Genomic DNA, 24,986 nt, shown 5'->3' on the forward strand with positions numbered 1-24,986 from the left:
CCACTAGAGGGGAACCAACCAACCACACGTTGTGTTGCGTAATTTTTTTCCTCCTTTGGGGGGATTTCCCCAGGCGGCCAGGGAAGTTTGCGAAAAGGGCGGCACGTAACGGGGTGCACACAGAGGCATTCTTCCGCATGTGCGTGGTCACTATACAGATGGTGGTTGCCGCCCTGCCCGCTGGCCAGACGAATACACCGTTAATTGTTGGCTTAAAAAAAGCGGCAAGGGGGGGCCATGATGGTGGTTTTTTTTTTTTTTCTTTTTCCCCCCCATATGCGAAACACATACTTTTCTGCTCAGCACATAGACAAACACACACTGCTATTCTCCAATTTCCCCCTCAATCATATGGATCTTATCGTTAAGCAAAGAAATGGACTTGCTAATGGTAGAGTTCTCATTTTTTAAAGACACGAGGATGCTAAACAGCTTGGCATGTTTCAAATTCTGTTCTTCCAGTTTCTTTTCTATTACCTCGGTTGCTTCATTAATCTTCTTGGTTATCTCCTCCTTGAATTCTTCTAAGATCGTTGTAAAGTCCAAGTCCTGTGTCTGTTGTTTCTGCTTGGATTCATTTAGCTCCTTTTGCAGTTCTACTATTTTTGTGTTTATTGTGTTTTCTAATTCTATTATTTTTCCCTTTAGTGTTTTTTTTTCTTTTTCTGGTTCGTCTGCCAGGGTGGCATACACATCACTGCCTGTGTCTGCTTGGTCGTGCTTTCCTTCCTGTACTTGTGCTGCCTCCATGTCTTCCTTCTTCTCTGGTTTGTGGTTCCCCCCCTCCCCTTTCATCTGCTCCTCTCCCTTGTGTGTGGTCATACGGGGGTGGTAGTGAAGAGAAAAGCAGCTTCATTCAACAACACCGTTCTGCTGCGCGCATAAATGCAGTGATCGTCCGCTAGTCTATCTTGCCGTAGTACCCTTCTGTACTTTGCTCCACCCGATTGAGGTGAATACCATATGTTCGACGTTGCCAATCTTTGGCTAGTAATAGCAATTCGATGACCGTGAATCGTGTACCCCCCAGTGGCAGGGACCTCTCCAAAAAAAATTTTTTTTTTCTAACCCTTTAATCTTATGCCAATTATGCTTAAAAGAAAAAAAAAAAAAACTCTGAAGAAATTTGTCTCTGTTGTCGCTGCACCGAGGAGAGGGACATCCCTTTCTGGGAGGCCATGAGAACTTAAAGCTGCAAGACGACAGCGCAGATAAGTGAAGAGCTAACGCGATGACGCACTTTGCCCCACCAAAGGCGTACACACTGACCCAGGGGAGCAGCAGCTACGTCATCCCCCCTTGGCCACCTTTCCCCATCCAAAAAAAAAAAAAAAAAAAATTCAAGAAAAATAGAATAACATCCTTTGCTACAAACAAAAATGTTAAGAAAAAGGAAAAACACCGAACGGAACGGAACTACCAAATGTGTGGTCACGCCATCGCGGAAGAACGACGTGGACTGCACGTGCCGCCTCTATCCGTGTGGCTAACAAGCTGCGTGAGAGAAACGCTAAGCCAATCGGCCACTGCGTAAGGGTTATCTAATTGTGCCCACGTGCGCGGAAGTCCTCCCCCCCTCTACACACCCCCTTGTCTTGTAGCCCCTACAGTGGCTACTTGGAGAAAAAAGAGGAGAGCACAAAAGGAAAAAAAAAAGCCAAACCAACCCAAGTGTGCTAAGATAAGAAGCGAAAGAAAGGAACCCCCCCCTGACGTGAATGCAAATTGCGTAGCTATGCGCATTGGGTGTGCACGGAAGAGAAGCCTTTTTTTTTTTTTTTTTTTTTCGCGGTCTCCATTTAGCTCGACTCTCCAAATTAGTTCCACGTTAGCTCCAAAAAGCTTTCTGCGCACCAGCTAGCCATTAGACACCGCGGGTCACCATGTAGAAGACATTGCCTAGGCGGACTACCGCACCAGCTGCGTTATGGGTCCCCCTGAGGGGCCAAATATATGCACATACGTGTGCGTGTGCATATATAAGTACATCCTTTTCTACGTTCCTCTCCTGGCGCGCCGTGACGAAGAAGAAATTTCCCCACCGATTCGCGGCTGCACATTTGTCTCGATCGCTCAATTTTTATTTTCCACTTTTCTCTTCAGCACACATCAAGCACATTTTGTAGCGCATTACTATCTCGCTTTGTTATTTTTATTTATTTTTTTTTTTTATTTTCTTTTTTTTTCTCTCCATGGATTTTTCATAATAACCCCCTCCCCTGTTGCAATTCCTCTCCCGTGAAGAATAAACAAAAGAAAAGGTTAACTAGAAAGATGCGTCAAGGATGCAAAACAAAGACGCTAAATGAATTATGCAAAGCGTATCATCCCAAAATGAACACAAACCCTGAACGATAAGGCAAAGCGTTTAGTTTCCTTGCGCATCTACACACACGTTCCTACACGCATGAACACCCCACCTACAACTTTGACAGACGTCTCTCCAGTGAACTATCCACGATTCAGTTGTGCTTCGATTCTGCCACTGGTAAGCACATTTTGCATGTCCCCCCCCGTTGGCGCAATGTAGAAACGCACCCCTCACCTCCGTACTTGTGTTCCCCTCGCAGCACCTCCCCCACCAGTGAACCATCCAACTGCGTTCCGAAGAGTAACCCAAACATACTTCTACACAAAAATTACAGCCAAAATGACCTCAGTTAAGCACCCGAAGATTAGCGTCCTCGGCGCAGGAGATATCGGCTGTACTTTGGCCCACATGATTTGCGAAAAAAATCTGGGTGATGTGGTTCTGCATGACTTCAGAAAGGGTAAGCAACCGGTCGTGTGCGGAAACGAACACGCGCTGTGCACCTGTCTGCCTACATGTCTACCTACATGCCTACCTACATGTCTGCCTACATGTGTACCTTTCCTATGCTCATTCGTTTTGTGCACTGTTCTTATGCAGACCTGCCCAAGGGAAGAGCCCTCGACATTCTACACACGCGCCCCCTCAACCGATCCAGAATCAACATCCTGGGCACGAACGAAATTACAGACATTAAGGACTCCCTCGTCGTGGTGGTGACGATAGAGGTATCCGAGAGAGAGTTCGCTGAGTTCGATGAAGAAGACATAGAAAGACAGGTGTACACTTCAAACGTTAAGCTACTGAAGGAGGTCTCCAAGTCTATTAAGAAGCACTGCCCCCAAGCTTTTGTTGTCGTCACCACGAATCCAGTTGATTGCATGGCCAAAGTGTTGCAGGTCCATGGAAACATACCTTCTCATAAGATCTGTGGCATGGCTGGAGTTTTGCACAGCGCCAGGCTCAGACATAACTTGGCCGAGAAGCTCAGGGTACGTCACACGCAGCGAGGCCAACACTGCACATTGCGCCGCAGTATTGGCTACCCCTCAGTGCGTCTCTCCATATGAGCTTATTAGTGCCGTTCCCTGAACATGAACCCATGCGAATCTACCCACGCGAATCTACCCACGCGAATCTACCCACGCGAATCTACCCACGCGAATCTACCCACGCGAATCTACCCACCCGAATAACCGACGTCCCCCCTACTGTGTTTTCCCACTCAGGTAAACCCCGGAGACGTCCAAGGATTCGTCATAGGAGCCCACGGAGACAAAATGGTCCCCCTGCCACGCTACTGCTGCGTTAATGGAATCCCACTGCATGACTTCACCAAAAAGGGAGCAATCACGGAGAAGGAGATCAGTCAGATCGTGGAGAAGACAAGGAACACAGGATTGGAGTTACTGGACTTGTTGCCAGAAGGATCAGTTTGTTTTGCGCCTTCCTTAGCTATTGTGGAAATTATTGAGGCTTACTTGAAAGACTTAAAGAGAGTGTTGGTATGCTCTGTGCCACTGAATGGCCAATACGGCCACAAGGGAGTCTTTGCAGGTGTTCCCGTGGTTATTGGAGGAAAGGGAATCGAGAAAATCATTGAGCTCGACTTAAATGCACAAGAAAAGGAGCTCTTTGATGACTCACTAAAGCATATTAGCTACTTGTTCGAGAACTACAAACACGAGGCGGTCGTCGACGAGGAAGCCAAGCCAAACTAGCGTCCCTCCCTGCCAGTTGGCGTGAAAAAAAAAAAGGAATAAAATTCCGACATTTTTCCATCCATGCTGTGTTTACCCTGTATATCCCATTGCTTTACTTTGCTCATTTTTTTTTTTCATATTCCATCGCACTGCCTCCTGCGCATGCTCCTCGGCGGTGCTGCACTAGCACCACGCGTTCGCCGGGTTTTTAATCGAAAGGGAAAATAACGCGGGGGAATTCTCCAAGCCGTCTGACAACATACACAGAAAAAAAGGAAGAAAGACGGCAATCCCTCCACTGGCAAAACCACCACCACAGTTCAGTTGCAGTTGCAGTTGCAGTTGCAGTTGCAGTCACGTCCGCAGTGGCATAACCTTCGATTGAGCAAAAAAAAAAAAAAAAAAAACATTTTTATTTTTTCTTCATTTTGCTGTAACGGAAACTGCCATTGGGGCAAAACGACCTTAATAACGAAAAAAAAAAAAAAAAAAACACACACCCTCTGGATGGCCCATCGTAGGAGCTACACCCAACGGTTGTTTGCCTCCTCACTGTGAATTAAACAGAAAAGGTAAGAAACATTTAAGCCACATTCGTTCCCCCTTATTTGCACATTTGTTGTGTAAAAATGGGCATGCATACAGGTCCCCACACGTTGTATGAAGTGCCTATCTCGGCTAGCCAAATTGCCCCCTGCTGATGCGCAAAAAAAAAAAAAAAAAAAAACTGACTTGTTCATAACTTTTTAACCATTCTGTGCACAATAGTAGCACAGCGGATAAAATTCACCTGCACAGGTCAGCAAAAAAGGGGAAACGTCTTACCCTGCGATAGTAAAACTGGCAGGTAATATTACCACAGATGGTCAACCCTTTTATGCGATGCGTGAACCCTGCGTGGTGGAATTAGGCAAATGCATTTTTCCCCTTGCAATGTGTCCGAACGTTGACTCCAACTCTTTGTCTTTCTACATTTTGTGTAGAGATACCGCTTCGAGCGGCACCCATCCTCCCTTCATTTGTCTTGACGAAGTAGCGACAAAAAAAAGTTCACACAGTTCAACGAACTGTTACATGGTCTACACGTTACGATGTCAGTATGGGGGGATTTTCTCCCAGTTTCGGCTCTCCCCCGAGGATCGGTCAACATATGTATAACGTTGCGCGAAAAAGGGGGAGAAACAGCTCTCTCCATGGGAACGTCCAAGAAATGCAATTCAAATAAGCCAAGGCGGGTTACTTCGGGAAGGTATATTCCAATTGAGGCTCTCAACCGGCGCGCACACGAGGTGGTACCCTTGCTCATACGAACAGATACGTTTAAAAGAAAGAAAAAAAAAAAAAATGTAACAGAGCGGGGTCCAAACGGAAGAGCGAAAATTGTTACCCTTATTTCGATTCATTTGGTACAACTTTGCCAAAATTTTAACTAGGCATTCTTTACTATGTTGGTCTCCACTACGACGAACTGCTGCTTTCCAGCACCACGCTTAGTCAGTTGTGCCGTTATACATTTTTATTACCCCCTTTGCATTCACCCTGAAAAGAGAGGGGAAGTTTTGGGTAACAATTGTGTGTCGACCACGCCTCAAGGGGTGAGCATGTTTTTTTTTCGTCGTAGCAGCACCCGCGCGGGCCTGTGCATTCCTTTTTTATCCCCTCGTGTGTTCACTTAGATGAGGCCACGTTGTGAAGCTTCTTTCTCCTTTACCCTTGAACAGAACGCCTTTTTTTTTTTACTCCGCCGTTCAACATTTTGCATTGCTCCTCCTTGTGAAGTCGGACTAGATGAAGGATGGCATGGCTAAATTGTCGCGCCTGCTGTGTGGTTAAGTAGATCGCTACTTCGACGCGTTACCCCTTCACGAATTCGTCGTTTCACTGTTTTACCACTTTGTGGTTTTTTTTTTTTTTTTTTTTGCTAACCCCTTGGCTGGCTTGGATACACCCCGCGGCACCTTCCCCCACATCGCAAAATCGGCCCTTCCAATAAGGCCACGCTGTGCTTTGCCCCTGCTGCTGTGGCTGTACGAAATTGCGAGAGATTCCCCAAGCAAGCAAGCAACCAACCATACATACATCCACCGCGTGCGTTCTTTTCAGTTCACCCGTTCATCATTTGCATACCCGCTGGTGATTACCTAATTGTACCTGTCGCTACCCATAAAGAGGGGTCTGCAAGATGAGTTTTTTTTTCCCCAAAGGATGCAGCACGTTTAAGTGGTACAAGAGAAGTAACTTCTTCAATCAGGGCTATTACGAAAGGACACTAGCTGTGTTGTTGAGCAGCAGCGTCGTGTATTACTGCACGTTCAGGGATGAGGAAAAGAGAAGAGAGTTCAAATTACACGTAAAAAATGTAAAGAGGGATTTAAGTACATTCCTCCTAGGGGGGCAAACCAACAGTAGTGGAAATGAAACATTATTTAGGAGTAAAAATGTATCCTTCTGCGATACGAATAAGAAGGGATTCCGTCACCCTTTGTGGAGATCAGAAGAGAAGAGACCCATTGAAAAGATGGAAAACGCCATTCTTTTTAGTGGTTCTTCCAATCCTTTGTTGAGTAAAAATATAGCAGACCATTTGGGTACTATCCTAGGGAGAGTACACCTGAAGAGATTCGCAGACGGGGAAGTCTCTATGCAGTTTCTGGAGAGCATCCGTGGGAAGGACGTCTACATCATACAGCCAACGTGTCCACCAGTGAATGAAAATCTGATCGAGCTGTTACTTATGATTTCCACGTGTAGGAGAGCGTCTGCAAAAAAGATCACGGCGGTTATTCCTTACTATGGTTATGCAAGACAAGACAGGAAACTAAGTTCCAGGGTACCAATTTCAGCAGCAGATGTGGCAAGGATGATTGAAGCCATGGGGGTAGATCGTGTTGTTGCAATTGATTTGCACTCGGGGCAAATACAAGGATTCTTTGGGCCAAGGGTACCAGTAGATAACCTGGAAGCGCAACTAATAGGGTTGGATTACTTCACAAAGAAGGATTTGTACAAACCCGTTATTGTTTCTCCTGACGCGGGAGGAGTATATCGAGCAAGGAAGTTTCAAGACGGACTAAACCATAGAGGGATAAGTGAATGTGGAATAGCTATGCTAATAAAACAAAGGACCAAGCCAAATGAAATTGAAAAAATGGACTTGGTTGGAAATGTATACGATTCGGATGTGATCATAGTAGATGATATGATTGATACATCTGGAACTTTATGTGAAGCTGCTAAGCAACTGAAGAAGCATGGCGCGAGAAGAGTATTCGCTTTCGCTACACATGGACTTTTTTCCGGACCTGCTATTGAGCGAATTGAAAACTCCCCCCTGGAGGAAGTCGTTGTGACGGATACTGTAAAATCGAACAAAAACATCGACAGCTGTAAGAAGATTACAAAGTTGAGTGTCTCTGTACTCGTGGCCGATGCGATTAGACGTATCCACCAGAAGGAGTCCCTAAACGATCTTTTCAACATGAAGGGGTAGGAACTGCCACACGGGGGAGCGATCCACTGGAATTGCATTCCCCCGTTCGATCAGGGCGCACGCAAAAAAAAAAAAAGGGAGAGCCTTCCCTTGGTTGTGCTGTCCTGTTTTGTGGCGTGTCGATTTTTTTAAGCGTGACAAAGTGTTCTTCACGTGGTCCACATTGCATGCACACTCCACAATGGAAGGTATCACGTGGGGTGTGTGTGTCTGCGTGCAGTTACGTCAAAAAAGGGAAACTGAAAAATGAAGCAAAAAAATGAAATAACGTAATAACGAAGTGACTGCTCGCCATGGCTGCCAAGCGAACGCAGTCTGCCTGCACACGCACGCTTGAAGGTTGAATGCCTCCCCACCGACGCGCTGCAAAAACAAAACCAAGCAACCCCGTTTGTTAATAATTCGTTCGTTTTTGCGTATTCATCCGTTTCACTGTGTTGTGCAGCGCCTTCCAATACCAACTTCTTCCCCCCAAGTAAAGCATTTAAAAAAAAAAAAAAAAAACGCATGCGTTAACAGTGGGAAGTGCAGTAGTTCTTCCGTCACCACGTGATTACGTCCAACCGAACGGAAGGTGTATTCCCACAAGTGGGATAAGGGACCAGCCTAAAAGAGACCATCTCTATCAGTTTTTCAATAAGCGGTCTACAAAAAAAACTGGTGCAATTATTTTATTTTTTTTGACAAGCTATACAATTTGTTCCGATTGACGGTGTTCGCCTGTTCCGATCTGTTCAAATGTGCTCTCACCCAAAAGTGGGTAAAAGCTGAAAGTGGTTGCCTTTAGTGGAGGTGCTCAAAATGGTTAAGCGGCGTTAACGTCAGCTACAATGTGGGGGCGACAAGGAAAAAAAATATGAACAAAAAAAAAAAAAAAAAAAAAATACTATCTTCCTTTTTAGCTGTTTTTTTTTTTTTTTTTTTTCTTGTTCATATTTTTTCTGCACGCTCCTCACATTCTAGCCGACGTCAACGCCGCTTGACCGCTCGTTGGTTGTTTTACTAATAGTGGAAGCGCGAAAGTGCTGGATGCATGATAAGCACGAACACGTGGAATACAGTTTAGCAATTTGTTCCCTCTGGAGAGGCTCCAACAAGGACTCTTCCCAATCGGCCTCAACCAAGCGAACTGAACAAGCCGCACCTGTGATTTCCTGAAAGCCTGTTCGAAAGAGAACGTTATTGTTACGCTAGAGCGACGTTCTTCTTCCCCCCCCTGTGAATATTTTCCACTGTAGGTATTTTATAAGATTGCTCCTTCGAGCAGTACATAAATGAATGCACAAATACCTACGTGAGTATGACACAAGCACATTTCCTTTCTCCCCACCCACATATTCATGTAGGACACCACCCCTGGCAAACATGAGCTCCAACTCCCCCAAGGACTTTGTCGAGAGTTTGAAAGGGCGAGTCGTTATAGTACGACTGAACAACGGGTCCGACTTCAAGGGCATTCTGGCCTGCCTGGATGAACGCATGAACGTTGCGCTGGAGCAGACGGAGGAGTTTTTCGAAGGCGAGTTTGTTGAAAGCTACTACGATGCCTTCATTCGGGGCAACAACGTGTTTTACATACGGGCTATCGACGATGAGTAGGTGAAGAGGAAACTGCACATTCGGAGATAACCCCTTATACACATGACGAATGTGGAAGACCATTCCCGTGTGACGAGCAGCCACACGTGCACACCCCAATGGAAACTTTTTTTTTTTTTTTTTTTTGTATGCATCCTCTTTTTACTTTAACGTGACACCGACTGTTAACTGTAGTAGCCACTAGCGCGAATACCTTTTTTGTACGCTAAACGTGGTTAAATGGTTGGGAGGGTTCGTTTTGCCCATCCGTTGGGGCTTCTCCCCATGCAAAATGTGCACAAAAGCAGGGAAGATGGTAACCACAGAGCCCCCCTCCATTACTGAATACCGAGTAACCGTTTGTTAAGCCTTTCTTACGTGGGTGTCTCAATCTACCTCTTCGTTCAAGTTGGTTCCGACGCGGGAAGCACAGGCACAGGCACAGGTTGTGGGCTAAGGGGATGCCCCCATTATAATGAACACACTATTTTATAAAAAAAGAGAAACACGTCATTAGTACAAAATGTAGGGGCACGCTTAACTCCGGGCAGAAATATAATGCTCTACCAAGGAAAGAAATAATATGCGGGAGGGGAAAAAAAAGGGATACACATAACAAATGGGGAGAAATATCACTAAGGGGGGGAGAAGAAAGTCATAGTTGAGTGATTAACTTGGGACCATTACTCTCTGTATACCCCCCTTGTTGCAGCTCACTTAACACCCATTTGGTTGTTGCACACCCCTCCACGCATGAGAAAAAAAAGAAAAACTCTCTCTCATTAAAAAAAAGGGTAAAAGTCGCTTAAATGAGCGCCTTCATTCTCTTGGTCTCCGCTACGGCTTCATCAAATTTGGCCTTCTCTTCTGCATTGAGTTGTAACTCGATAACCTGCTCAACACCGGTACCTCCGATAACGAGAGGAGTACCACCGAAGATATTCTTGTGACCGTATTGTCCTTCCAGTAAAGTGGAACACACAAGGACCTTCTTTATGTCTTTTAAGTACGACTCGGCCATTTCTATAATAGCAGCAGCTGGGGCAACGTAGGGAGAGGCAAGAAGGTTTACAATCTCCAAGGCAGTGTTGATTGTTCTGTCAAATATGGCCTCCACTTCTTCGTCGGTAATTTTTTTGTTATTAATAAACTCTTGTAGTGGAATACCTCCTACAGTGATATACCTCTTTAGAAGAACCATTTTATTTCCGTGTGCACCGACAATAAGTGCATTAACATCTCTGGGGCAGACATTCAACTTCTGCGACAAATAGTACTTCAACCTAGATGTATCTAAAACACCACCTAATCCGATGATCTTATTTTTTGGTACACCGGAGTGTTCGAAAAGCAGCTGAACCATGACATCTACTGGGTTGGTAACCACGATGATGAAAGCATTAGGGCACAGTTTCTTTATGTGTCCTCCTATTTCAATCATAATTTTGTTGTTCAGTGGGAGTAGGTCATCTCGGTTCCATTCCTTGTCACTCTTTCCAGGTGCCTTAGTAAAACCTGCCGTCACGATAACTACGTCAGCTCCTTTCAAGTCTTCATACGAGTTAGATCCGGTGACCTTACAATTGGAGTAGGCCATTACATTCGAGTGGGATGTATCTAGTGCCTTCCCCTGGGGCATGTTCTTTACAACGTCAAACATGACCACGTCACCCAAGTTCTTCTGAACAATCAGCGTGGCCATTACTCCTCCGATCATGCCAGATCCAACGAGAACGATTTTGGGCTTTGGCGCCATTTTGCAAGAAGAAAAAAAAAAAAAAGTATACAACGATACAATGATACAAGGAAACGCGGGAAGGACTGCTTAACTACAGCTTATAATTATTAATTGGTGGATGTGCCAATGGGCCAAATGTTTCTTTTCGAAGAATACTGTTAAAAGTATATATTTTTTTTAACGGGAAAATATGTTCGAGTTTGTAGCATGTAGAGGGAGCATATCACGTTGTTAACGCGCAGAAGGTTTTTTTGGAAATATTTTTCGAAAATGTTTGGAGAAAATTTTCCCACAAATTGCTTTAATATTTTTTGTGCACGTTTCTTTTATTTCTTTTGTGAGGTTCATTTTGATATATATATTTAAAAAATTTTTTTTTTCATGCGTCAATGCAAGCACTGCCAATAACAGCACTTCCAATAACAGCGCTTCCAATAACGTTTGCCCATTTTTGCATGCGTAACATCACAGGGGAGGAGAAATAAGGGGGTTAACCCGATGGTGTATCAGCGATGTTGCACCTAATGCCAGGTGGCCCCGTCACACCCCCGTGACGCCAGTGCACTCAGTGGTGCAATCCGTATCGGCTGGAGGGTCCATAGGGCGGCTGCCGCAAAAGGGGAATTGCCCCCATGGGAGGACTCTCCCCAGCGACGGAAAAAAAAACACCAAGCTGGAACGGAGCTCGCCTACCTTGGCCCGCACATACTCCCTCCCTATGTATGGATGCGGGCACAAGCGTGTTGGCCGCTTCGCATGCCCCTCCTCCGTTCAAGGGGTAGTTAGCTGGGTAGCTTTTCCTATGTAGGCGCATCATGCGTGGGTAGTTCCTACGAACTGGCTTGTCATCACCATACCTTGGATCTCCTCTGCTTCATGTATCCCCCGCGTCGCGACTCGGCTACTTGGTTTTTCCGCGTGTGCCCCACATTACGAACCCGCAAAACGGGCCCATTTATTCCTTCTGTTCCTTCGCCCATGCTTGTTGCGTGGTGGACGTCTCACCGGTGGAGCTAAGGAGAAACCTTCATCGATGCAATTTTTGCAAAAGCTTCCATGGTAACGCATGTTATGCGGGTGCCCCACAGATGGATGTATATAAGTACAGCGGCTCATCTGTAGGGAAAAAAAAAAAAAAAAAAGTCACACCCTTGTGGTGGGTTCACAATTTATCGCTTAAAACTGAACACATTGCCCCGCGTTCCATGTGAAACGCATAATGGGCACACTTGCGTTGGTCTCGCCCTGTTGGTGAAGTCTACGGGGAGGCGGCTCGACCCCATACTGGTGAGGTAACTATTTTTCTCTCCTAACAGGTTTCCATCGCAATTGTTTGACTCTCCCCCCTTTGGAAGGTTATGTGTCATGTGCTTCCCCCACGGTATATGTACTGCCATAACGGGGGGCACGAACACGGGGAAAGCCATTCAACCATTCATCCATTCAGCCAATGACGCGCCCCATGGTTGATCCCTAAACGTAAACCTGAGTGGTACGCCCAACCAGGTCATTTATACGCCCCCCTCCTCCAAATACGCTACAAAAAATAAAAGGGGTAAAATTGGTGACCATTCATAGGTACTATTTGTCTCATTTTTTTTTTTTTTTTTTTGTGTAAACTTTTTCCTGGTGAACCGTTTGTGTGTTCCCCCTTCCTTCGTTCGTCCAACATAGGGGGGTCGAATCATCACGTTGGAAGTAATTCGTCATCACTTCGCATACGTCTCTAAAGTGGGTAATTCTCCCCCCAACCTCAATCATCTTTTTTGACGTGGAAAAAACAACACTATGGTTGGCGGAAAAGACGAATCAACAATAGAGGGGTACGCAGAGTGCCTGGCAAAGCTATACGGGACGCATTCGCTAAAGCTGGGATTAGAGAGAACGAAGCTGCTAAGCGAGTGCTTCGGCAACCCAGGAGATACTTACAAGACGGTTCATGTGGCTGGCACGAATGGAAAAGGATCTGTGTCCCACAAAATAAGTATGTGCTTAAAAATGCGCAACTACAAAGTGGGTCTCTTTACATCTCCTCATGTGTTCTCCATTCGGGAGAGAATCAAGGTCAATGATGAGTGCATAAGTCAGGAGGATTTTGTCTCTCTCGTGAAGGACGTTTGGAGGAAAGCAGAGGAGTGTAACATAAAGCCAACGTTCTTTGAAATAATAACAACCGTTGCATTTCTGTTCTTTAAGAGGAAGAAGGTGGATTATGCAGTTGTTGAGACGGGGATCGGAGGTCGACTAGATGCAACCAACATCCTTAAGAAGCCAGAGGTAGTTGTTATTACCTCCATCGGTTACGACCACCAACAACTGTTAGGATATCAGCTCCATTCCATTTGCGAAGAAAAAATTGGCATAATTAAAGAAGGCACAAATGTGGTCATTGGTCCGTCTGTATCGATCTATAAAAGCGTCTTCAATAGAGCCAAGGAATTGAACTGCGTTGTTACCATCGTGCCACCAGAACCTCGTGGGGAATCCTTCGACCAGGAGAATACAAGAATAGCAACAGAGGCACTCAACATCCTAAAGGTGAATGTCTCCTCAGATCCTATTTTAAAAACAGTTGTCTGCCTTAAGCCTCCACTGAGGATGCAGTACCTTGCTATTGAACAGATCGAACATGTGAGGAAGAAGCTTTTTCCTTCCACCGGAATGTTCACTCATGAGAGTGGAATGGCCAGTGGGACCTCTTTGCCCATGACTGTCATCCTTGACGTTGGCCACAACGAAACGGCCATCGATCGGCTCTGCCAAGACGTTAACTACTTCCACAAGGGGAAAGCAATACGGGTCTGTGTCTCGGCGACCCGCCCACGCAGCTTGGCCATTTTTCAGCCCCTCGTGGCGCACTTCCAGGGATTCCTCAAGGTAGGATAAAGCAGAATGAGTTGGATTGCGGTCCCTCTTCCCCCTACGCATTGTTGCCATTTCGACGCACTTCATTGCGTCTTCTTATTCCTATTCCATGTGCACCTCTCCCCCTCCTGTAGGACGTTTTCTACCTCCCCTCCCTGAACGAACGGACTTACGACTTCGGTGAAGTTTCTAACATGCTAAAAATCGATGAGCAGATAAGTGCTGACCTGCGGGGGTTCCTACTGCGCAGTGCCGAGAAGGTGACTTCCTGGCTGGAAGGTGCCGGCAAGGGGGATTCTTCACCAGGAGGCAACCTCTACACACGTGGTAATGCTGAAAGAAGGACACGCACAAAATAGGCTGGACACTTTTGGGGGGTCCATAAGGAATGCTACCAAGCGTTCCCGTAAGGAACCCCCCAAGAGTGTTTACATGTGTCTACTACCCCCCTGATGCATTCCCCTCCCTTTTTTCCCCCACTGGATTTCAAGGCACCATCCCCCTGATTGTGAAGAACGCCTTCCTGGAGTGCTGCAAGGACAACTCCATTCTACTTATATGTGGAACCTTTTTCATGTTTGAAGAAGTTCTTCCCGTCTTTGATATCCACTCGGGTAGGCCCCCCTTTCTTCATGGCTCTCTCGGTGACAAAATTGGGGATGGACCTTTGTTTGCTTCTCCTCCATTTCGCTACTCCACCCATTGCTCATTTCTCATTCCCCCAATAGATCTGCAGGACCCCATTCCGATGAACGAACCGTCCTCCAATTGAGGGCTACCTCAGGGGGACGACCCAACAAGGAGTGGCAAACATGCATTGCTGCTTCATCATGCGCATGATTAACGAGACCAGTCCAGCCAAGCCAAACGCATGGAACAGCGACGGGGACACGTCTAACTTACGTAGCGCGCGGGGAAAGACCGCGAAGGGACCCTTAATTTCGGAAAAAAAAGTTAAACGAGCTGCTTCCTCAACAACGCACGATGATGGCGGCCGTTGTGATAACCAACGTCGTGGTAACCAACGTAGGCGTGATGATGATAATTGCGTCGAACGTGCAAACAGTCAACACGAAGTAAGCACACAGTTGTGCGCTTTAAAATGGCTAGCTAAAGCTTAACAAAAAAAAAAAAAAAAAAAAAAAAAAACACACACACGCACACAAAAAAAAGGAATCCTCTGCACTGCAAGGTATACACACATATAAGCTACACTTAATTTAAAAAAGAAAATATATTTTTATACGTCATAACAGAGTGCTCCATCTGTCCTTCACATAGATGGTACATAGTAACACATTCCGATGGGGTGGCTATCCATTACATTTTCACTGCCTGTGTGTATTATTCCCCTTTTTGTGATGACTTTTCTCTCCAACTGGGTTGGAAAAACGGGAAGTCCTCCTCCCTCAGTATAGCTTGCAGCATTGGTTGTTCTTCTTAGCTTGCCTGCAAGGAGGGGGGAAATGAATTCAAAAAAGGAATGAAACAAAATGGTATATTAGCACAGTAAGATCTACGCAGAACTGTCTTTCGTCCCTCTCTTCTAACGACGTACCCCCCTGTGATGGGACTCACCTGTAGAACTGATAGGACGAATTGGACAAGTCCTGACTCTTCTTCATGAGGTCATCCAGCTTCTCCCCCCGCTGTAACAGATCGTCGATGTTTTTCAACATGACGTCCTTCACTTCATCTAGGTCTTTTTGTACCCTCGATAATTTATCCGCCTCAGATGGATTTTGGTATTTCTTTAAAAGGTCTAGCAAGTCGCTAGTGAATAAAGCCCCCTCCATTAAATCCTGCGTTACGTGCTCATATTTACCCCTACACTTTTGTTGGAAGAGTCTATGCGCAGTGTCAATAAGTCCAAATGCTATTCGTAGGGGGTATGTCTTTGTCGACAGGACTAGTACGCTCACATTCGTATCCTTATTTGTGTAAACGTGCATGTGTCCTATTCCTGATTCCAGTTCAATGACTTCTCTGTTCCCTTTGGGGGTCCTGCTACATACCAACCTGGAGTGGAAAAATATGTGCTCCTTCAGGGAAGAGCGGTGAAAGAAGGGGAAGGACGACAGGTCCACTGCCGCAGAGAGGAACACTGGCTTGGATACATCGTGCTTGTAAATCAGGATGGCGTATAGCGCAACTTTGCTTGATCGCTCGCTGCTGGGCAGAGCGCCTGGGAAGTCGTTCATCGGGGAGAAGGCGTCGAAGGGGCGGGGGAGGAGGAAGAAATGGAAAGCGGTAAGGTAAAGCGGTCCTCGCCTCGACGGGTTGAGAAGTATATCACGTGGAGGGGACTGACTCACAATCGAGCGATCATCGGCTAAACTGCTCGTCTGCCAATCTGCGGAAGCGAGCCGCGCATATTTGTATGCTAAGTCGCCGTAGGGAAAAAGCTCAAAATACGCTGCATAAAACGCGCGCTCGCAGCTCTTCCGTTTCGGCACTTTTAGAAGTGGGCAATAAAGAAGCACGTTGAGGCGGTGGAAAAAAAAAAAAAAAAAAAAAATGACCTGCGTGAGTTTACCGCAAAGAACCAAATGGAATTAAAAAAAAAAAAAAAAATATGAACAGTTCATAAAAAAAAAAAAAAAAAAAAAAAACAGATTTATACTGCCCCATCAATGGGCAATTCCCTGGAGGGTGTCGTGACGGAGTGGTAACGAATGCTTTGCTGACGGTGAAACCGCCACGTCGCACCGGTGTAGCATACGAGTTGGTGTCACACTGCCTTAGGGAGGAAGCGCTCAAACGGACAAACAAAAAAAAAAAAAAAGGGGTGAAAAGTGTACCCATCGAGCGGTAGGAGGAGGCGAAAAATGGAGGACACGGCTGGTATTTCACTCAGTCTGTGAAAACTTCGCACGTTTTGATATCATTGCCTAGTCATGTAATGGAGGGGGTGCCTCCCCCACGATGGCACGGTGGAGACACTACCCAGTGCAGTCAATAGATCTGCTCTGTCCACTTCTCTGACCATGGAGTAGCCATTAAACTCCCCCGATGGGTATAACATGTAGAATAAAAACGTGTGCCCAATTCAGTTCATTCGTTTTTGTTCTGCCCATTGGGGAGTGGCCATCTATTTGTGCCTAGCCATAAGCAGACATATGGGATGGACATACAGCATAGGTATGTACAAAGCGGTAAAATAACTCACATAGTGTAGCGACAAAACGGCAGCGAAATGAGTAGCAGCTCGGTGGACCACGCAGAGGCGATTCCACCCCTTTACACGTGGAATAGTAGGTAGTGCGCCAAGTCGAGGCCGATTTGGTGGTCTAGAAAACTCAGGAAGAAGGTGGTGACATAGCTGAGGAAGGAGACGTGAAAGAAGTGGAAGGCACGCAGGAAAAGCGGAAAGGGGGGTGGCGGTTCCACCTGGGTAGACGGACCAAACGGGGAATACTTACCAAAGGGACCACCGCTCATTTCTCCCCGTTGGATCTGTGCCCCCCCCATGGAGATTACAAAATCGTGCAAACACACACGGACGAAGTAAAAAAAAAGCTTCTTCAGGAAGGATAGGAGGATCAGAAAAATATTTTTGTACAAAACAGACGGAGATTTCTTCACAATGGTGCGAAATATTAAGTGCATTTTTCTTTGTTGCTTTAACCTGGGATGCTTGTAAATGCGTCTAACCATTTGGGTGACTTTTGCGAAGGTTCCCAATGGAGGGGTTAACACCCGGAAGAGTTCCTCCCACAGTAGCAGAATGGTGCCCACACGGATGAGTCTGTCCACTTTTCCATTTTTTCGTATTTGCCCCACTAAGTAATGAACCTCCAGCGGTATGTCATCCTGACTTTGCCTTTTCACATTACCCTGCATGATACGACTTTGGAGGAAAAAATTCTCGTCGATGTAACTGTCCTGTGGGTACTGAACACAAAAAAAATGTTTCCTCCAATAATAATTCAGGTTACAGTGAACTTTTTTTTTGTCTTCTTCCTGGAGGGAGGAGGTGGGGCTGAAGCAGTACACCAGGTGGTCCGTGTGTAGGTTGGACAGGGTTAGCGCATAAAACGGTTGATCTGCCCCCAGAGGGGGGTTCTCCCGCCCAGGAAGCACATCAACCGTTGCATGCCCGCTGAGTAACCCCCTTTCGTACTGATCAATCGCAAAGAAGGAATACAAAACGAATTTGGTAATGTTCACTGGAAGGAAGGGTCTGCCTTTTTCCTCCTCCAAGCATTTCCTACGTTTGCAATTGGACAGGTCGTTTCGTTTATACCTACTGTGTAAGCTCATATTTGTCTTCACCGGGGTGGTCCTACTGTGTTTGCTTTTTCCCTTAATTTCGGGGCGATTACTCCAGGGTGTTCTCCCCAACGGGCGGTTCTCCCGAAGAAGTGCACTTACAACGTTATCCCGCAGGGAGTACCTGCACGTAATAAAGATCTGTTTAATGTCCTTCCCACATTTGTGAAAACGAACGATTAGAAGGAAGGAGCCCTCTACAACTTGATCTGTTTTTAGCATGTGGTCCACGTATATGTTAAGCTTTATTTTCTTCTCCTCGTTTTGCCTTACAATCCCTTTGTGTGGATACACGTAAACGTGCCTTAACAGGTCAACCTTGTTTTGTTGCCTTTCACGTGTGGGGCAACATTCCTTTCGCTTTCCGCTGGAATGGCTACCCCCAAAACGGACGTTCTCCTCCAGGTACTTGAAAATGGAGTTCTTTTTCAAGTGGAGGTACGAGTAGAGGTTGATTGGGATAGTGGATTGACTCTTTGGATCGAAGCATAGAATCGAAAAGGAGAGGTGTCCCCCATTTTCGTAATCCTGCCCGCTACCCCCCCCTGCATGCACATAATCCAACTGGAAGCTCGACTGACACACCTGATACGTGTACACGGAACCCAACTCCAGAACCTCCGGCTTCACCCCAATGTGCACTTGTCCTCCCCCCCGATTGGCCTCCCCAACTTGCGACAAAAAAAAATCATCCACAATGCTAATCTCCATTTGGGAAAACAAATCGCAGCAAAATTTAAAGCCAAAGGGAATTAATTCACCATTTTTACCTGAACATGTTAAGGTAAAATAGGACCTTTTCTGCAACATGTTTTTTTCACTTTTATTCAAAATGGCAACGTTGTTTCCCCAAATGAGGGAGTCATTCTGTAGGTTACTCTCCCCTAAGTGGTTAAAAAGAACCAACTGATTGAAACATTGTAGGACTGCGATATCCATGCCAAACAAGTGGAGGTCTTCCTTGTCTGTCTCGAAGGCTATGCTGTTTGTGAAGTGGTTATACATCTGCTTGCAGTACAGACGGTAGTTCTCCAGAAACACTTCCGCGTAGTTACTTCGTCGATCGGCTGGGCGGCAACCGCGTTGCATCGAACCGATGTCGGGTCTATTTTCGCCACCGCCAAACCACTTCCCTTGGCTGAGCAAACACCTGTAGTACTTGTACCCTTCTACATGCTTTTCCAAATCGAAGTTGGAAAGACAAACGCAGAGGGTGACTCCTTTAAACGTAAACGTGATACATATGACAACGTTCTCATCGTGCCGTTTCTTGTACTTCTCTGTGTTCTCATCCACGTCGACCTTGGCATACGGATTGGTACCTTCACTGCGGCACCGGGTGCGTCTGCGGGGGGGACAATCCTTCACCTGACTCGGTCCATTCTGCTTGGTCATCTGCTTGGCCATCCGCTTCGCCACCCGTTTTGTCATCCCCACTTGTTCAGGGTTGTCCCCCCCAAGTGGAAGCCTACCCATTATGGAATGATCGAAGTAACGCCTCATAATCATTCTGTAGCTCTTCCCATAAGACCTCCTCACGCGTAGTTTAACACTTTTGCAGAATACCTGCCGGATGTCGTTACGCAGCTCTCCCCTAACAAAAAGAATAAATGAGTTTCCCTCGAATTGGAAGTTTGGATCCACCAGTTCGTACTGGTCTTGCGGATCGCACAACATCTTCTGACCATTTCGACGTGAGAGCTGTTCTAACTTTGCTTTTATGGCCATCCTAAGGTGGCTGTCCCGCCTGGAGTCATTCTTTATGCTGCGTGAGGGAGGTAGTGGTGATATGCGTATGGGCAAATAAATTAGCCACAGCGATGTTCCGTTCGGTACTCCAATAGGGAAGGAGAGTAACGGTTGAAAGCGTATATCCACTCAGGTGAGGGGTCAACCCATTCACTGCTCAGCGTGGCACGCATTCTATACGAACGCCTACCTTATTATTATGATGTCCTCTGTGGGGGCGAACTCCAGGTCCCTCCACAGGGTGGAAAAGTCCCCCCCGCATGCCGCAGTGTCCAGGACGTAGAACGACAAGGAGTGTTTCCTGTAGCTGTTCATTTTTCTCCTCCTCGGGGGTAAGCATTGTAATTGGCCTTGTAATGAGCGTTATAATCAGCGTTGTAATCAGTGTTGTAATCGGCGTTGTAATCAGCGTTGTAATCGGCGTTATAATCAGCGTTGTAAACGGCGTGGCTAGCGGGATGGTTCGCTGCATGGTTAACGATACGTGTGCTTATCTTTCCTAGCAAATGGTGAAGCCCACCTTCTAACTTCTTATCCCTTTAACAGGGGTGATGACTCCTATGAGCAGTAAGCACATCCCACAGTGCGAAGCCGGAATGTTGGAATACATAATTTGCATGCACAGGTCAGGTGGATAACTGCTCAATGAAAAAAAAAAAAAAAAAAAAAAAAAATCACAATGGCAAGGCAATTTTGGATGAGACTACCCACTACGATGGGCATTCTCTCTTATTGAGTTGTTCCTCCTGCACGGTACCCCCTCAGATTGGCCAACCCTTTTTGTGTTTCCCCCGATCGTGGCATAGGCCGCTTTAATTTTTCATTTTTCCCGTAGAGGGAACAGCCAAGCGCATCATCATAAGCGTTGTGTAAAAAGGCAATGATGGAAAGGACACATGGTAGTACATCGTAGCGCTGCACAGGTGGAAATCTATTACACACGTGAAAGTTCCTTCCTTCCTTTTTCCTTTTCTTTTTCTTGCCAAGCTATCCACCATGGAAACCCAGTTCGATGAAGAGATCAAGCAGTTCTTTCCCTTCCCTCCATACAAAGTAATAACATCAAAATGGACGCATAGGGAATGTTCCTTAAACTAATTTTTTACCGAGGTGGTTATAGTTCATCTTGTGTTAATTCACGTCTGGAAGGATGAGTGTCCTTGGTGGAGTAACTACACCATACGCATTGTCCCATTGTTCCCTTCCAGTGGAACCCACACCGATGGTCACCTCGATTGGTCCATTTTTTTTTTTTTCTACCCATGTTTGCCCCACTGCAGATTCAGCTGGACTTCATGAAAACGCTCTACAATGTGTTGAAAAAATCCAACCTCACATTTGGCGAGGAGGTCCGGCCGGTTTACGACATTATTCAAAAGAACCAGAACCTTCAGAAGATGGTGGTAGAAGAGGTGGAGGGTGGGGTGGAAATCTTTAACGGTCAGGTATGTGCAGGGAATAGTCAGGTGGGCAAGGAAGATGGGGACCCCCACGAGGACCACATCATCTCTGAAATGAAGACCGGTTCTGGAAAATCGCTCAGTCTGTTGACACCACTGGTTTATTGGTAAGGCGAATCGACCTTGTATATGTGGTGTTCCCCATTGGGTGGTAATTCTCACACCCGTTAATTTGGCCATTCCGTTATATGACCACTTGGCCATTTTATCATGCCCCCCCGCAGGCTGCTGAAACACAAATTTGACTTCTTCCTCCTGAGGGAAGACACTCATCTGCGGAAGGAAGGTAACACAAAAGTAGCTTTTCATTATTCTGAACAGCACCAAGTGGATAATGCATCAGTCTGAACAGGACCTTCCATCTCGCATGTACCGTGACGACTCCAAATCGCATACCGCTTGTCACTCCATATTCGTCACTTAGAACCCGAGTGGGTGAAGGAATCCGTCACAGAGAACCTCCTGCGGAAGTTCTCCCGATCACAGAAGGTGCAGAAGAAGAGGAAGGAGGAAGACCTGACCATCCTGAACCGCTACTTCTACATCTCTGATGACAAAATAACGTTAAAGGGAAATTTAAGAGTGGAAAAAAAACAGGTCCAGGTGGTGATGCATAAGCCGGGGGAAGACCGCTTCGACACACAGGGGGGTAAGCAGACAGAGACGAAGTGGAGTACCGATTCGTTAATCGGAACTTTGCTCACATGGCGTGCCTTTTCTTTTCCTCACCAGAGGTGGATAACCTGAGCGATTGCTCTGTGGAGGGGCCGTCCAAGAAGCAGGTAAAGAAGCATACACGTGGAGGGATCCTACGGGATGACATCGTTGCAACGTCACTTTTTCGAGCAACATGTTGGTAAAGATGAATAAACAGACCATCCTACCCTTCCTGCAATTATCCCCCACTGCCCTGACAGATCTTCATTTGCAGCCGAACCCAGTCACAACTGAATCAGTACTTCTCAGAGCTGAAAAAGATTGAGGAGAGAGTAGGGAGGGACCTACCCATTAATATGGTCATCCTGGGGAGTAGGAAGCATCTATGCGTTAATGAGGTAAGTAGAAAAGGGAAACCTCCTGTAGGGGATACCCTTGTTCTTCATTAAGTGCACCACCTTGTCAAATCCCACAACATGGAATACCCCCCACCCTACGCAGCCCTTCCTGAAGAAATGCAGAAGTGTGAACGAGCTGAACGACTGCTGCCGGAACAGCGATTGTAGGTACAAGAAAATATTTAAGGAAAACATGCTCCAGAGGAGGCAAAAAAGGGAAAAGAAAAAGAACAAAATTTTCTACGATTCGTCTTCGTCAAGTGGAAGCACCAGTGATCGAAGTGACGACAGTAGTAGCAATGGCAGATTGGCAAGTGTGAAACCCCCGAACAGTAACCTGGACAACTACAGCCTCGTGTCAAAACTGATTAACTGCAAAAATTTAAAAATAAACCAAGTGAAAAACATATGCATGAGTGATCAGATAGAGGTGTGCCCTTACTACCTGAGCAGGGAGAACGTAAAAAACGCAGACATAGTCCTCCTGCCGTATGTGTGTATCTTGAATGAGCATGTCAGGAGGGGCTTAAAAATTTCCATTAAAAATAACATCGTGATTTTCGACGAGGCGCAGAACATCATAGACAGCATCAATGATTCCAATTCTGCAGCCATAACGTATGGGGATATCCTTTTTTGTAAATATATTTTAGAGGAGTATGCGAAGAAATACCAGCAGGTCTTAAACAACAGTAACGTCGTTTCGATAAAGCAGGTCGTCATTTACTGTGATATGTTGCTTTCCTCCTTCAAAGGCGTTAAGGAGAGCCTCGTAAAAGTCACCAACTATATTTTGACATCTCAATTAGATGCACTGAACCTGAATCATATTTCGAACCTTCTTAGTAACTCCACTTTTTGTAGAAGAATAAAAATCTTCGCAGAAACCTATCTGAGGAAGAACTTCCCTCAGCAGGTTAAAAACCTTTCGACAAGTGTAAACACGTCGGCCATTTACCTCCTCAGCGACTACACCAATAAAATGATTCGCTCCAATCGGTACGACTATGTGTTTCTACATAGGGGGGGTGGTCGAACGGAAAAGGAAGAACCGCCTACCAGGTTATCTGCAAATGGGGGACCCAATAAACGGAGTTGCTTCCCCACTGAAGGGGAGACACACATGGAAAGGATCAAACGGTTTAAGCAGGGCGACTCCGCAAACGTGCAGCAAAAAACAACGGATGATACGGCAACGTGCATTCATAGCAACGCCGACGACACGATCAGTGCATTTGTGGAAGACCTAATCACGCGAAAGAACCCACAAATGTTCCACCGAATAGAAATCGTTAGTGTGAGCTCCTGTAGCAACTTTGAAAAAATTACGAACGACTGCAGCAACGTCATTCTAATAGGAGGAACGCTACAACCGATAGAAGAGTTCCTCCTACTCTTCATGAATCAAAAGGAGAAAAAAAAATCTGTAAAGTTATTCCTGTCAGATTATATTTTCAAGGAGAGTAATGTGTTCTGTAGAATCATCAGTACCAACCTAGTGACCTACGAACCAATTGACAACACTTTTAAAAGCAGGAATAAAAAAACGCACCTCCTAAATTTAGCCATTCAGATTCACCTCCTCACTCTACATGTTCGCTTCGGAAACATTGTTTTTTTTTCGTCGTACAAATTTTTACGAGAGTTTTTCACCTTCCTGCAAAATGAAGGTCAGTACGTCTTAACCGAAATGAAGAGAAAAAAAAATATTTTTTTCGAGGAGAAAAATGGAGACAACGACGTCCTTAAGGATTACATGCAGAGCGTCCAACAAATACGAGACCAGCAGGAGAGTGCTTGTCTAAAAAATGGTTGCATCCTCTTCTGTGTAATGAATGCAAAGCTCAGTGAAGGGATTAACTTTTACGACGACTTCTGTCGTAACGTCCTGCTTGTTGGTATTCCCTTCTTCAAACACGAAAAGGGGGGATCGTCTTCTACCTCCACTGGGGATCTTCCCCTGGATAGGAACTCCCTCCGTTTGGATTACTACCGCGCCTTCTCTGCGGACGTGGCACGAGAGGCTGATGGAGCGGCCCCACCGTCGACGCAGTTGGGTAAGTGAAGGGCCACCACCTGTTACGCGGCGCACCATTGCAAGGGTGCTCGGTCAATAGGTGTCTCTTTGTAACTGCTTCAATAGATATCGTTTTGTTGCCCTCCCCCGCAGAACACCTAATCAGCGACATGTGCAGGACGTACGAGCTCAAGTCTGCCATGAAAATAGTAAACCAGTGCATAGGAAGAAGCCTGCGCCACGTGGACGACTACTCCTCCTTCTTCTTCCTCGACTATCGGTTCGCCAACAAAGAATTTTCCGACCTCTTCCCTTCATTCATCAGAGCCAACTTGGCTGCTACGAAGGGTGATTCCTCTCTGCAGGACCAACAGGGAGGCAACTTCTTGGAGGAAAAAAAAAAAATGAAAGAAGTTTTCGAAAATTTCAGGCACCACTATTGTAGGGCCTTTCCCGATATCCCCTTCGCGGAGCACAACGAAAGCCACTGGAAAAGCTTCACGCGGGATGTGTTTCTTCTGCGCGAGTTTCACGCGGGGAGATGACCCATTGGGGGCACCTGGACAAACGCTGCAAAAGGTAAGACACAGGTCAAATAGGAACAAAAAAAAAAAAGAAGGGGCAAATAATGCTAAGAAGAGGAAAAAAAAAAAAAAATACCTGTACGTACAGGTAAAAAAATAAAAAAATATATGAACGGACAGGTAGCTAGCTATTAATTACGACTTAAAGCTGCAAACAGGGGGGC

General features: G+C 46.0%; 9 protein-coding genes across 9 annotated transcripts; 5 read left to right on the forward strand and 4 right to left on the reverse strand.

Moving 5' to 3' along the window:
• Positions 1–324: 324 nt before the first annotated feature.
• On the reverse strand, positions 325–822 carry PCOAH_00043330 (Uncharacterized protein; the record flags this gene model as incomplete). Its single annotated transcript, XM_020061117.1, has 1 exon — positions 325–822. The coding sequence occupies one exon, from the start codon at positions 820–822 to the stop codon at positions 325–327; it is 498 nt and encodes a 165-aa protein (XP_019917020.1).
• A 1,828-nt stretch (positions 823–2,650) lies between these two features.
• PCOAH_00043340 (Oxidoreductase) lies at positions 2,651–4,032 on the forward strand (the record flags this gene model as incomplete). Its single annotated transcript, XM_020061118.1, has 3 exons — positions 2,651–2,771; positions 2,912–3,303; positions 3,541–4,032. The coding sequence occupies 3 exons, from the start codon at positions 2,651–2,653 to the stop codon at positions 4,030–4,032; spliced, it is 1,005 nt and encodes a 334-aa protein (XP_019916970.1).
• Positions 4,033–6,196: 2,164 nt separating this feature from the next.
• On the forward strand, positions 6,197–7,504 carry PCOAH_00043350 (Phosphoribosylpyrophosphate synthetase; the record flags this gene model as incomplete). Its single annotated transcript, XM_020061119.1, has 1 exon — positions 6,197–7,504. One exon carries the CDS (start codon positions 6,197–6,199, stop codon positions 7,502–7,504), a length of 1,308 nt encoding a protein of 435 aa, XP_019916174.1.
• A 1,365-nt stretch (positions 7,505–8,869) lies between these two features.
• On the forward strand, positions 8,870–9,103 carry PCOAH_00043360 (Small nuclear ribonucleoprotein; the record flags this gene model as incomplete). Its single annotated transcript, XM_020061120.1, has 1 exon — positions 8,870–9,103. The coding sequence occupies one exon, from the start codon at positions 8,870–8,872 to the stop codon at positions 9,101–9,103; it is 234 nt and encodes a 77-aa protein (XP_019916181.1).
• A 784-nt stretch (positions 9,104–9,887) lies between these two features.
• Positions 9,888–10,838, reverse strand: PCOAH_00043370 (L-lactate dehydrogenase; the record flags this gene model as incomplete). The annotated part of the gene is made up of 1 exon (XM_020061121.1): positions 9,888–10,838. The coding sequence occupies one exon, from the start codon at positions 10,836–10,838 to the stop codon at positions 9,888–9,890; it is 951 nt and encodes a 316-aa protein (XP_019916269.1).
• A 1,770-nt stretch (positions 10,839–12,608) lies between these two features.
• Positions 12,609–14,457, forward strand: PCOAH_00043380 (Dihydrofolate synthase/folylpolyglutamate synthase; the record flags this gene model as incomplete). The annotated part of the gene is made up of 4 exons (XM_020061122.1): positions 12,609–13,697; positions 13,820–14,012; positions 14,177–14,299; positions 14,414–14,457. 4 exons carry the CDS (start codon positions 12,609–12,611, stop codon positions 14,455–14,457), a joined length of 1,449 nt encoding a protein of 482 aa, XP_019916320.1.
• Positions 14,458–15,094: 637 nt separating this feature from the next.
• PCOAH_00043390 (Synaptobrevin like YKT6) lies at positions 15,095–15,886 on the reverse strand (the record flags this gene model as incomplete). The annotated part of the gene is made up of 2 exons (XM_020061123.1): positions 15,095–15,134; positions 15,264–15,886. The coding sequence occupies 2 exons, from the start codon at positions 15,884–15,886 to the stop codon at positions 15,095–15,097; spliced, it is 663 nt and encodes a 220-aa protein (XP_019916800.1).
• Positions 15,887–16,925: 1,039 nt separating this feature from the next.
• On the reverse strand, positions 16,926–20,021 carry PCOAH_00043400 (Uncharacterized protein; the record flags this gene model as incomplete). Its single annotated transcript, XM_020061124.1, has 2 exons — positions 16,926–19,722; positions 19,897–20,021. The coding sequence occupies 2 exons, from the start codon at positions 20,019–20,021 to the stop codon at positions 16,926–16,928; spliced, it is 2,922 nt and encodes a 973-aa protein (XP_019916990.1).
• A 681-nt stretch (positions 20,022–20,702) lies between these two features.
• PCOAH_00043410 (Helicase) lies at positions 20,703–24,783 on the forward strand (the record flags this gene model as incomplete). The annotated part of the gene is made up of 8 exons (XM_020061125.1): positions 20,703–20,759; positions 20,987–21,273; positions 21,391–21,452; positions 21,591–21,815; positions 21,899–21,948; positions 22,084–22,221; positions 22,325–24,278; positions 24,392–24,783. 8 exons carry the CDS (start codon positions 20,703–20,705, stop codon positions 24,781–24,783), a joined length of 3,165 nt encoding a protein of 1,054 aa, XP_019916275.1.
• Positions 24,784–24,986: the final 203 nt, after the last annotated feature.

The sequence above is a fragment of the Plasmodium coatneyi genome, chromosome 12 (assembly GCF_001680005.1).
Source record: "Plasmodium coatneyi strain Hackeri chromosome 12, complete sequence".
NCBI classification, from domain to species: Eukaryota; Apicomplexa; class Aconoidasida; order Haemosporida; family Plasmodiidae; genus Plasmodium; species Plasmodium coatneyi.